This window comes from Equus przewalskii, chromosome 16, assembly GCF_037783145.1.
Source record: "Equus przewalskii isolate Varuska chromosome 16, EquPr2, whole genome shotgun sequence".
Classification (NCBI taxonomy): Eukaryota; Metazoa; Chordata; class Mammalia; order Perissodactyla; family Equidae; genus Equus; species Equus przewalskii.
Genome location: NC_091846.1, coordinates 50,451,103 through 50,464,685, shown reverse-complemented (window position 1 = coordinate 50,464,685; position 13,583 = coordinate 50,451,103). Strand labels below are relative to the sequence as shown.

General features: G+C 41.9%; 1 protein-coding gene across 2 annotated transcripts in view; it reads right to left on the bottom strand.

The window, feature by feature from the left end:
- Nucleotides 1–9,445, bottom strand: part of SLAIN1 (SLAIN motif family member 1) — a 56,415-nt gene extending 46,970 nt beyond the window's left edge. Inside the window, exon 1 of one of the 2 annotated variants that reach the window (XM_008524084.2) lies at nucleotides 8,635–9,445. In XM_008524084.2, the coding sequence (XP_008522306.2) occupies nucleotides 8,635–9,251 (617 nt within the window). In that variant the 5' untranslated portion in view covers nucleotides 9,252–9,445. The remainder of the gene's footprint in view (nucleotides 1–8,634) is intronic. The other variant, XM_070579026.1, reaches the window with a different exon arrangement.
- Between the last annotated feature and the right edge of the window lie 4,138 nt (nucleotides 9,446–13,583).

The window sequence follows — 13,583 nt, the reverse complement described above, 5'->3', positions numbered from 1 at the left end:
CCGAGGAACTTGAGGTTGGGATACACTGACTGCGGAGACAGTCCTATGGTCATATATGTATGTCACAACCTATCAAACAGGACATTTTAAATATATATGGTTTATATTTCTTGTATAAGTTAATAAAGCTTTCCCAAAAGTCCTAAGACAGTAACTGACTGCTTCTTGTCCTTCAGTGTTCTTACAACTTAAGGTTGGCACTGCCATCTACCATGTAAGTAAATCAGAAGCAGGTGCCACAGCCCTGATGTAAATAAGCCTCTAAATTAGTCAACTGGGCAACTTCCTTATCTTTAGTCTTTTTTAAATTAATAATTTTCCTCTCTGTTTAATACACACAAATTTATGTCACTGTCTGAGCCTTTGCTTGTTCTCAAATCCCTCTCAGCTACTATCTGAAGCACTGTTCTGCCCACTGCCTCTAGCATCCTACAGGACGACTGCTCGTATCTTCTGCTGCTGGAGCTTCCACCAACCTGCTTGTCTCAGGATTCCAGATAGTCCCACCAGTTTTGTTTTCTTTTGTTTTGGTTGCTTTTTGCTTGCAGGGAAACTCCACAGGAAGATTTCCTTAATCTCTCATGGCCTATGTAATATAGTTCTCTCACTTGACCACACACCCTCACAGCATATTCACAAGAAGTGCTCACTTTCCACAGGCATACTGATTGCTAAGCAACCCACTGTGTCATATTCATTTATGAGGATTCCTCTCTTTCATCCTCTATTGTCCATCGATGCTGTCTGGTACTTATGTCTCATCCCCATGTGCAGTTCACAGAACATTGGGAAGATCATGTGATTGAAAGCAGGGAATTCAACTGAAAGTCTGTGTAAGGAACAAGTGGAACCCCACATCTCCTCCTCTCCTCCATACAGCCAGTTCCACCACCCCTTCTCCATCATTAAGATCAGAGGCTTACTATGGCAACAGGCTGACTCAGAGAAACTCTGACTTCAGGGTCACCAAACTTAGCTGAAGGAGGGATGAAGCATCTTCCTGAACCAGAGAGACTAAATCAAAATCTACATACCGACTGGTCAGAACCCAAGCCCCATTTTTCCTTTTACATTCCTAGAACGGACTGCCTTATTACTTACATCTCCCAGGAGTATAGAAGGTTTATGTCTGCAGAAACAGATGAACCCAAGAAAAGACCTAGAGATAACTGACTACCCACCCAATCACTAGTAGAGTGCACCAGTCAAAGAGCTCTACCACGCCAAGCTTTGGATCAACTTCAACACCTCCTTTGGGTATGAACAGACAACCAGAGACACCAGATAACTGAAATATCCTTTTAAATAAAACCCTGAGACTGGAAGTAGAGGAGAAAAACAATGCAGAGAACAGATGAAAAATCCAAGACAATGATAACTGATACTATCTATGAGAAAATGTTGCATTCACAAAACAAAAATAGGATATTAAAAAAGAAACAGTTTCTTCATTCTTGGCAAATGAAACTATTTAACTATTATAGCAGAAACGAAAGATTTAATAAGTGAGTTTGGAAGGTCAAGTTGAAGAAGTCACCCAGAAGCAAAAAAAGACAAAGATTAAGAATAGGAGAAGAGGTATAAAAAAACTAAATGATTGTACCAGGTGGGCCTACATCTGATTATTACAAGTTCTAAAACACACACATGAAAATGGAGAGGAAATTATTAAAAAAAAAAAAAAAAAACGCAGAAAATTTCTCAGAATTGAAGGAAGGCCATAGGGTTCTAGAGTAAAAGCCTCCACAAATATCCAGGACAACAAATGAATAGAGAGCCCTATATCAAGGTACAATGTGACATTTTAGAACACTAGAGACAAAGAAAGAAACCTAAAGAAAAAGTCAAGAGGGATTAGATACCCAAATCACAGTGCACTTCAGGAGCTATAAGATAAGAGAAATTAGAACAAAATGGAACAATGCCTTTAAACATGAGGGAAAACAACTGACTTAGACTTTTATAGCCACCCCAAATATGAGTCTCATATGAAGACGTTTTCAGATATGCAAGATTTCAAAGTGTACTTCTCATGCATGTCCCCTTTCTCAGAAAGCCACTGGAGGCTGTGTCCCACCTAAAGAATAAATGAAATATGAAGACAAAGGATTTAAGAAAGAGGAGATCCAACACTGGCAAGAAACCAAAGAAATTCCCACGACAATAGCACTGTGCATTCAGCAAACAATCAAGACTTGAGCAATGGGATTAAAACTTCCAGAAGGGATGGCACCACAAAATAAATTTTCAAAAACAGATTTAAGAGGTTATCAAATGTGTCTGATCTTGAGAATCTTCATGACTCCATTAGAGTGTCTGGAGAAATAATCAGTAAAAAGGGATTAAAGAAAGTGAAAGGGAAAAAGAGAGGCCATTATTAACTCTTGGAAGGACAAAGGAATTAGAGAAAATAAATGTAACATATATTAATGGGGCTCAGCTAGTAACAGTTATAATCCTACCACAAGCATTACATATGACTTAATAGAAAAATTATGAAAAGGAAAAAGAGAGATGGTGGTGGGAGGGTGAGGAAGAGAGAGCTTGGTCTTCATCTTCCAAAATAAGTCAACAGATGTCTAAGATCACATGGCTTAAAGACTGTTTACAAACAACAAAAGAAAACAGCTAGAGGACGATAAAGGGATGCCGATGTGGAGGACATGGAGGCAGGAAAGAGTAGAGGACTACTGCCTTCTGTAATAAGCCCTGCTATAGATGAGTTTTTGAACTACTTACATCCTATTTATTGTCCTACTTTGATAAAACTTTGAAGCACTATGCAAATATATGGTAATTTTCAGAGTCAGTCTGCAAACAATGTATCCAGAATAGCTTTGAGTCTACTATTTCTACAGCTAGGCCTAGAGCTAGATTTAAAGAAAGAAAAAGGGCAGTTCATTATGGAGTCACGTATGAGCTCTAGATAGAGATCATACAGCTACAAACATACAACATATCTCCAAAATCAGACGAGCAAGGTAAAACCCGTATTTCTCCTAAATGGTTTTAATCTTCTAAAAAGTCACCAAAAAATCACCTTATTCATGGTCATTACCATGCCAGCAACATTTACAATACCCTATTTTGCCATCATTAATACAACATACCTCCTAGTGACTTACAAACTACTCTTTCAACTTCCATAATTTCACTGATGGTGAATTGGGATCTGGCAGAAATATGCGAAAAACCTTAGTCGAAAACTTGAGAATTCTTTGAATATTAGAAAAGCTATCATTTGAAATCTCACTCTAATTTTCTTTAACGTTTCTTCAATAACTTCCAAAAACATATAACTAGAAACTATTATCTTTCTCATAGAATCTATTCCATACATTTCATATTCTGGACACTCTGGCTGAATACATGTGCTAACACTGGGAGTTCAGAAATAATACAAAGCCCACTAGAATAACCCTGAATGCTTCAAATTACATATTACAACTGTCTAGAAAAATAGTCTCAGTTATTTTCAAGCAAACATTTGGTTTTAAAGTCATCCTTTTGCAGATAACACAAAAACAAGTGGTACAGCAATATGCGCGCACACACACGTTACAGGCCTGTCACTGAAAAGCAGTATGTGGCAACTTGCAGAGAAGTAATTTTCAGAGCCTTCAATCACCCAAATTTTATTGTAAGGAAAGTTAAAACATCAGCACTGATGAACACAATGAATCCATCCTTAGTCAGCTTAAACAGTGTTGGATTCACTAGCACCTGCTAGGGTCAAACTGCAGAAGACACTTACCACTTACTCACCAGGCTACCGAAAGGATACATGAAGTCCAGATTTTAGTTACTGAGCTGTCCTACAGCAGACTCTCCCCGCTCCCTCCACAGGTAGATCTAAACTTGTTTCAGAGTCTCACGGTAGTGTTTCAAAGTTACTCATTTACAAGACACATCAGCACAGACTTCAGTCAACTCCAACTGCTCCCAGAAAACACTTCATATTTTCAATTAGCGCTGTCAGAAAGTGAAGCGCCCTCTGGTCTTTTCACTGAAAATCAATTATGCAAAAAAACAGTTTAGGTGGTCTAATTTCGCTGTGCCATATGTATAGTACAAGGTGTTCGACAGCTTTGATGAAGAACTGGCAATGATTTTAGCCAGCTGTCCGGGGTCTTGGTGTTACACATGGAAGATGAATATCTCATTCATTAAATTTTCATTAATTTGTATGTATCACCATTTCCCCCTTATATAATTAAGAACTTTTCTCCTGTCCTTTCCAGTTGGGCAAGTTTAAAATCCCTGCGACACCTCTTTTCCATAAGTCTCAATATTTTGTTAATTGCCGTTCCACTAAAACAAACGTCTCCTTATACAGCTGTATTTTATATGAGCTGGCATGTTTTAATCTTGGCATTTTCTGAATGTAGACTTGTCTTCCTAGTTGAGGAGTACATGACCTGACTTTCCCCAGCACTACACTATCTACAGAGAACTGTGCTCTTCCACCTGTTTTCTCCATTTTGCTATCAAACAGTATAAACTGGAGTTTTTCTAACTTTGGCCATAACACACAATACGTTTACTATTTTAACTAATGACACACACACATAAAACTGAAATAAGTTTAATCAAGACAAGTTTGTATTGTAAGATACAATGCCCTCTGATCCTGATTTTATATTCTACTGCATTTCATTTAAAAAAACTGTTGGTCACTCTATTGAGTTGACTTTATAACCCACTAATGGGTCACAACCATGCTTGTGGCGGAAAAAAGATCAATGGTGTAAATACTTCTGAATCAGTGTAAATAATCTGAATTTTAGCCTTAATTATTTCAGTAAATAATGGAGAGTTTGCATAAGTCATTTCACCTTGGAGCTTCAGTCCTTCAACAATGAATAAGAACACTGAAACAGGTCATGAGAAGGTCCAGTATGCAGTGACTGACTTACTGCTGCCAGTGCCCCCTCACTGCCACCTCCTATCAATCTGATTTCCTCTGCTTGCACCCTGGTGCTTCTCAACCTGTGACACTGGGACAGAGATCCTTAAAACATCCTTCTGCAGAGATTGGCAAAACATCCAGCTACACCAAGTCCCAGGTACGGCACCATGACTTTAGTCCTGTTGAGCTTTTTATTGGCTCCTAATACTCAGTTTCTCCACATTACTTTCTAGCCTACGGTCTTCTGGAGAGCTAAGGCTGTCAGATTAGCAGTACGATAACTGAAGAATCAGTACAGCAGGATGTGAACTTTGCGATGGCACTGTAATATCTGGACCTAAGAATAAGGTTCTGGAACTGCTTTAATTAATCAGCTTTAACTGTCTGCGATATTTAATTCTAGCAGCACCACGCTAAGATAACCAGGTTGCGTTAAGGCAAAATTAAATACTTTAAATTCAACTGAGATAAATATTTGAAGAAATAAGACAAAGCTTTTCATCAAAATGAGAAGCAAAACACACCATTCTTCTTACGAAGTTTTTTTTTAATAAATAGGGAATATTACAGATTAAATAATTGGAAATTATTTTGGAATAAAGACCTGAGACACCTGACTGATCATTCATTAACTAATGAACTATCATCAAGCAAATGCTTCTACTATTCACTGTGTTCCTTCTTCATGTAATTCTTGAGCCAAGTGTTGTCCAGATTAATAAAAGGTGACTAGTTACACTCTATGGTTTTATTAGGAAAAAATAAACTTACATAAAAGAACTTCTAAAATGTTCAATGATTAATCTACATTTGTGAACTTTCTTTCCTGAAGATATGACATTTTAGCAGGAAGTACTATTGTAATAAATTATCAAACATCAATTTTGTTTAACCCATTAGGATGAAATCATGATAAAAATTTATGAAAACTTGCAGGTGATACAGTTAACAGTAACTTGGTCCTTAATATTGTCACTTTACAATGATGCAATTGTTACACGGAGACAAAGAGGTTGAAGATGTGTTCAATGAAAAGTATGTGTAAAAAAACCTGATGTATATATATTTGCATATTGATTCATATAATTATATTTTTATCTTGAAGAATCAACAGAATAATAACCAAGTTAACTATGAGTCATGATAACAAACGGGACAAGAGGGAAGTTTTTTTATTTGTGACCTTATACTCACTTCTGTGTGTGTGTTTTTTAACGAAAATATAAAACTTCTAAAATATTTTTTAAATAATCAAGTATGTATTATTCACTATAGTTCTTTCTTAATAAACACAGGAAATGAAAATAAGTTGCCTTCCTGCAAACATATCAGAGAATCCATGTGAAAAGCACCCTGTGAGAGCACAGGACAGGGACACGTACACCCTGCAGTGGTGAAGGCACTTCAGAGGGCTTTGCGAGCATTAACAACTGCGTTAAACTTTGAAAATTAAACCCTCTTAATTATTTGTCCACCGGTAGGCCAAAACACTGCAATGCAAAAAGATCTTAATGTATAAAATGTGATGACCAAAGTCTTCTGTAAATCAAGTGACCCTAAAAAAAATCTGAAGTCCATCTCACTAAGATTAATGATCCCTCCCTGTTTTTCCACCTGGGATTCTAATCCTAGGTTTGTTTTGAGGAAGACACTCTATAAATAGTGTGCCATTTGTCTACAGAAACACTTGTAAAGTGTCAAGGCATTGATTTATTTATTCACCTACACTTGATGAGTAAAATTAGTAGAACCTGCTACAAATTTAGATTTGTCTCAAACCATTTTAAGTGCTAATAGGCTAATCCCACTAAGTAGGTGATTTTTTTAAAGTTAGCTATTTCAATGCTATTTTGATTAAAAAAATAAACCTACAGAAGGAAAGCCTAGATATCAAAATGCTAGCAACAGGTGGATGATAACTAAATATGGTAGAAGTCCATTCAAAAGATGATATTACAAGTATACTAACTATATATGTACTATCACCGATCCACCACTTTATTTTATAAGTGTATCATAATAAATTCAAAGCTGCTAATCTTTTTAAAACATAGGATTGATTGCCATCAAAAATACAAACAAGCTGTCTTCTACTATTTAAGTATATATCTTCAGAAAAGGCCAACGGGGGACTAAATCAATCTAAAATAATTTGAAAGTGGCATAAGGGCTTAGAGTTATTAGTGATAACCTAAGAATCATCATGAGAGCACGCTCCAGCACCATATTCAGGCTGAAACTGAGATCACAATACAGCCCACGCTCTACAAAAATAAAAGTGTAGCTTCTACACCTTTATGAATGGCTTAAAGTTTAAGAAAGGGGTGAGTTGTTGTGGTTTTCACAACGTGAGCTACCTGCACAGCTGCCAAAACGTAAAGTACTGAGGGGAGGATGAATATGCCTTTATTGTAGCTCCAAACATTTTAATTCTCAGAATCAAACCAACTGTAAAAGTACAGTTAGTGTACTTTACACTTCGAGTTCTCACATAAGAGTGTAAGGGAAAAGGAACACCACAGTCCCAGTAGGAAACCAGTAAGGTTCTCCATCTTCCACTCCCTCCTGTGCCATCATGCAACAGGAACACAAAGAAAGTGAGGAAAATCCAGCTTGGAAAAACAGGAAGGATCTTAAATAAAGGACCTAAGATAAAAAGATAGACGGAGGACTATTATTCCTGCCACTATGTTGAGGTGAATGCTGTTCATTTTCCCCCCATGAACCTAAATTGCACCTTATCTGACGCTTCTACTCATCTGACCACATCACACTACCTCTAGTGACCGGGAAAAACACATGAACCACCCAAAAGTCGGTCATGAAATGACTACTACTCCCTGAGCAAGTAGCATGAAAAACAAAGGAATCAGAACCGCCCCCCAAAGTTATTCATTGAGGGAAAGGAGAGCTAGCCAGATTTGAAGGAAGTAAATGCTGCCAGCCTCAAGTTTTCTGACAACCATCTTAAAGTTTCTCAAAAATAAACCTTCTCTAATCTCACCTTCCTTTAATCACCAGTTGAATTTTAAAAATTAAAGAAAGCTCCCTGGTTCCTAGATAACAGAGCGCCTTCAAGCTGCCCACTCCATTCTCTGAAAAGCCCTCATCTTTTACATCATCACTGATGGAAAAGCCAGTGAGCTCAGCACATTTTAAAAAGCCAGTCTCTCAAACGAGAAGCTATCAGAGAAAATGCAGCGAATGAGGACACACAACTGCACAACTCAAACCACAAGAACGCATCTCCAAGGAGACATCGATCCGATTCACCAGGCGGCTTGAGATGCCACAGGAAGAGGGACAACACGCAAATCCTGTCCAGCGTTCGTTTGAGAGGAAAGCACAGTAACGTCGCAGGCGGAGGCCAACCTCTACCCATCCCCCGCCACTTCCAAAAAAGATTGGGAAAAAGCGCAGGACTGAGCCACAAAAAGATAGCATGGATTTTGCAGTTAATGATAACGAGGACCTTGGGACCCAATAATCAGCAAACAGCAGAACACAGGAGATGGAGAGGACCCGTTCATCTCCAACTGGGTCAGCCTGAGCTATTAGAAAAGAGGTTTCCGCCCTCGTGACAAGCCCCCGCTCGTCGCCCAGCTCGCCACCTGCCAGGCCACCATGTCCGGGGGCAAAGGCGAGGTCCCCTCTCCCTTCCTGCCCACGCCCTCCCGGGGTCTCCGGGTCGCGGGTCCTGGGGCGGGAGCGGAGCGCGGCAGTACCAGGTGTAGTCGTCCTCGTCCCGCCAGGCGGCCACGCTCTCCAGGTCCAGCGGCTCCACCTCGTCCAGCAGCGTGGGGGGCGGCGGGGGTGGCGAGGGCGGCGCGGCGGCGACCCCCGGCGGGGTCCCCGCGCCCCCCGGCTCCGGCCCGCCGCCGCCCGCGCCGAAGAAACCCGCCGCCGGCTTGAAGTAGACGAAGGGCGCCTCGGGGGGCTGCGCCAGGCTGCAGAGCAGGGAGGGCGCCGGGCTGGGCAGGCAGTAGGTCCCCGAGAACGCGGGGCTGGAGCCGCCGCTGCCGCCGCCGCCCCCGGCACCCAGCGCCAGCCCGAGCCCCAGGGGGCTCCCCGAGGCGGCGGCGGCGGCTGGGGGGCTCCGTGGACCCAACGGGCTGCAGGCCCCTGCAGGGGGCGGCGCGGCGGGCGGCGGTGGCGGCAGCAGCAGCAGGTGCGGGGCGGCGGCCGCGCTGGCCGCCCGGCTCCGCAGCTGCTCGTTCTGCTTCTCCAGCTTGCGCACCAGCTCCTGCAGCTTCTTCACCTCCAGCTCCGCGTTCACCACCGGCCCGGAGCCCGCTCCGGAGCCGCCCCCCGCCGAGGCGCATTTCACCTGCTCCGCCATCATCGTGGGTCCCCAGGGCTCCGTGGCCGCCGGGGGTGCGCGCCGCCGCGCGGGCTCTTCGGACCGCGGGAAGGCTACAGCTTCTCTCCTGCCGCCCCGGCCCGCGGGCCCGACTACGCCGGGACTGAGAGCGAGCCGGCTTTGCGCATCAGCACTGGGCCCTCGCCTCGGGCTGAGGCAGTCGCCGCCGAGCCGCTCTGCACATGCTCAGAGCGTCCCTCCAGTCCCCTGGGCGCCGCGTCGGCTCCGGGTTTTAGCCGCGGCCCCGGGGCGGGGCGGGGCGGGGCGCGGGCGCCCGGTGGGAGGGGCCGGGGGCAGAGGACCTGCCTGGGGCTGAGGCACTGCGGAGGGGCGGGGCAGGCTGCGCAGCCTGGGGTCCTGGGGCCGCTGCCCCCGCCCACGCTACATAATCCCAGGTGCCTGATTGGACCCGGCCTGAACTTTCCCGCCAGAGGCGCTTCCTCCGGCTGCTGCGGAGAGGGCGAGTTGAGCGCGGCTCCGAGCCGGGGGCGGAGCTCCAAAGACCCCGCGGCAGGTGCCTGCCCTGGAGCGGTGCGCCTAGTGCCCGCTAGTTTGCTCTCTTCCGCGGGCGCTGTTATGCTTAACGACCTTATCCGCTGGCCACTGGCAATGAAACTTATAGAGAACCAAAAGGCCGGGGAACATTATCCTAAGAACCGAAAAGTAAATATGTGGAAGAAAAAGGCTTTGAGACGGTGCTATTAATCCACTACTTGGTAATACAGAAACAAAATGGTGGGAGTCCTCTCGAGAGGCCAAGGAAAAAGAAGAAATCCCTCACTAAGAGGGGGAGAGTGGCCAGATGCTAAAGAGCCAAGTGTTCACTTTATTGTAAAATAGTCAAATTTGAACTATTCTGTTACCACCAATGTTTGCCCCAATAAAACGAGCATTTTTTCATATTATATATATTCATACATTCATTAAACAAAAGATCTTTGAGCACCGAACTCTTGTGCCAGACATCATTCTAAGACTTGGCCATGCAAGCAGTGAACAAAACAGGCAAAATCGTTGTGGGAGAAACATGAGTAAAATTGTATAGTGCTCCATCTGTTTAATAATTTACAAGCTATTGAGGTCAGACTTACTGCAGGGAGGGGGGACAGAAAAACCCCAAAACTCTGCCCCAATATCCCTAATCTCTCTGCCGAACCTGCTCTTTCTTACGTCTTTTGGAAACCATTGGCAAATCTGCTTTTAAAAGGGCGGGTGGGGGGTGCTTTTAAGCAGAAGAATTAAATTGTTTGATTCAATTAATATTCACCTAGCATTTTGAGTGTTTAACACAATCAGAGAAAAGTCTGAGATGTTATTATGAGAAAAGTCCACACAACTGGTTCTCATCCCCAGATGACATACTATGTAGCGAAGGTCCCTGCTCAGGGACTTTACATTCCGATCTTTGTGACTATGTACCGCATCCCTCTGGAACTGCTGGCACATTGTATCCATTGGTTTAGATATGGCTCTGTGCCTTTCTGCTCAGAAACACTTGTGTCTTCTCAGTTGTCAATTTATATCTCTGGCTTCTGTGCGTAGGGTGGATGTTCTGCATTTAACTTGCTTGGTGGGAGCTCCCATGAATTAGATAACTATGTGTAGTAACTACCCCAAACCTTCCTATTTGGTGTCCCAGCTTGCTAGACCACCACTCAACCACCTGTATCACCCATCACCTTTCCGAGGTTTGGTCTATCTTCTGGATATTCTGGTTATTACTAAAACCTGGAGAAGTGGAGTGATACTACTGAAAGTCCTAACAGAAGAATCTATTGAAAGATTTTTCCGCATGCTCAGTGGCAGATGCGCGTAGCAGTTTCCTGCAACACAAAGAAAGGGAGACGACAGCCACAATGAGAACAAAGAGCAGCCGGGTTCCACATCAGCAAAAGAAATTGGGAATAGGCCCTAATAGCGAAGTCAACAAGAATTAAGAAGTAAAGGAAAGCAGTCATTTTTACTACAGAATTTATATACTCTAGAGAAGGACAGAAATAAGCAGCCTGCTCCTCCCCCATTTACCCAATGTGGTCTATAGACTACATGCAAGCAACAGTAGTCACGCTTTAGAACTGTTTTCTAGGTAACAATTATTATAAAACTCTTTGTTGCTTAAAAAGAAAGATTCATTGAAATTTAGACATAGAAAAGAGATGAAACATTTTGTTCTAAATTTCTATTCTGTATTCTTCCTCTGAAAAGACAAATTTGCCCTCTTCCTGTTTTAAAAGTGGGAAATGATTCGCGTCAAGTGAAATTTTAAATCATTTCTTTCTTTTCTATTAAAGCATCTCTTTTTCCCCCTCCTGTGAATTACACATGTACACACACCAGAGACCCTCAAAGTGCACAGATTTTAAGTTGGTGTCCCCAGGATGCCAGTCTTTTTAACACATAATTAAAGAGGTTGATGGTGTCAAGGCTTTAATTAAGCAGTCTTGATTTTTTATTTTGATGCAAATTTGTAAGCTTTAGGTTTTGAAAGAAACTGCATGCGTAGTTGCTCAATTTTAAGAGATTTTTATTTTGAATGAAGTACATCAGGTGATTTCAGAGGTTTGCAAAGAAGATATGAAAAATGAAAGTGCATGTCTCATTAAAAATGTTATGCTTTCAGGGTGCATTTGAAACACAATAAACTGATGAGAAACGTCCATATTTCACACATTCAAAACCAGATGAAAAAGTGTGTATTTCTCCAATGTGCCCCATCCTTTATACTTCAGAACTACGGTCACTCTAGTGAATTTTAAGAGAGAAAATAAACTTATTTTTATTTGTGTGTTTCACATATACCTGTAACAGGATCTACAGACATCAAATCGATCCAGCCACAGAATTGCAAAAGCAACATAGTTTCTTCTTGATTTTGTAAATGTAATTCTCCAAGGAAATCTAGGAACAGCCTGTTATTATCCTAGTTTTACAGATGAGGTAACAAGGTTAGGTTACTTGCCCAAGTTCAGTCATGAAAATGACAACAGTTCTCAGTACAGTTTCTAGGGGCCTAGCTGTTCTCCTTGTACATTTGTCTTAGAGTAAAATGCCTCTAAGAGTAAGCCCCATATGTTTTAAAGTAGATTTTCAATCAGTACATTGGACAAACCCTAATATGAGTACTACGTTCATTCAAGTTGCTAGATCCAATTCCTGCAAGAAGACAAAAGCACCTAATATGTTAAACTAAGATCAAAGATCCCCAAATGTGTTTTCAAGTTAAATCAGATGGACTACAGTGTTTGCATTTTTTTGCCCCTTAGTGCAGATTTCTGTTTATCCACCAAGAATAGACCTGAATACTGTGGGTCCCCACTGCCCTTGTGCAATGCCTAGCACAGTGTCAGGCCCATAGCAAAGAAACATCAAAAAGTTTTTTTTAAGAATAGATGAACAAATAAATGTATCCCCAAGTTCTAGCTGGAACTTAGACAAGAACCTAATTAGCTATTTCCGTAAGACTCGTTTATCACATGGTAACAACACAGGAGGGTTAGAAGGCTTTTTGCAGACCCCATAAGAATTGATTATTTCACATGTAACCCAACGAAAAGTTAGAAAACTACTTGCTGCATCTGATATATGTGTTTTCATGTAAGGGGATAATACAGAGAAAACAAAACACATGCAGCTGAGATTTATGTAATAATCCCAGTGTAGGTTGCTCCATTCGACCCCACCCAACTCTACTACTCAAATTCATGCCAACAACCCATGTAATTATACCCGGTAAAGTCACATAGAGTAGTAGCTGCAATGGCACTAATAGTAATAATTCTGTTTATCTGGCAAGCTATACTTGTCAGGGCCCTTTTTAATAAACACTTATTACATGTCTATTATGCTCAAGTCACAATGCTAGATGATTTTTTTAAAGTAAGACAGTGACTCCCCCACCAAGACTTTATCTAGTTAGAAAAAGAAACAAACAACTAACTATAGTATGAGTCTTAGAGTAATAAGTATCGTGATGAAAACACAAGTCAACAGCATAGGGAGTGCCCAAGAAGGAGCGATTAGTTTTGGCTAAAAATTGAGGGAAGACTTTACGTAGAAAGCGTCCATCTTTTCATTCAGTTCTCTTTATGAAGCTGTGAGGCACTGGGGTGGGTACTGTGATATTCAATTGTCAGACTGGATATCAGATGTATCAAAGCAACAGTAGAGCTAGGATACAGCACCAGCTCTAATTTCTAGTCAGTATTGCTTCCTCTGTGGTCACTTTGATTTGTTTTTATGAATAGCTCGCATATCTGCCACTCTCATTAGAATGAAACTTTTTATCTCCTAATAGCAGCTATTGGTGCTTTCTAA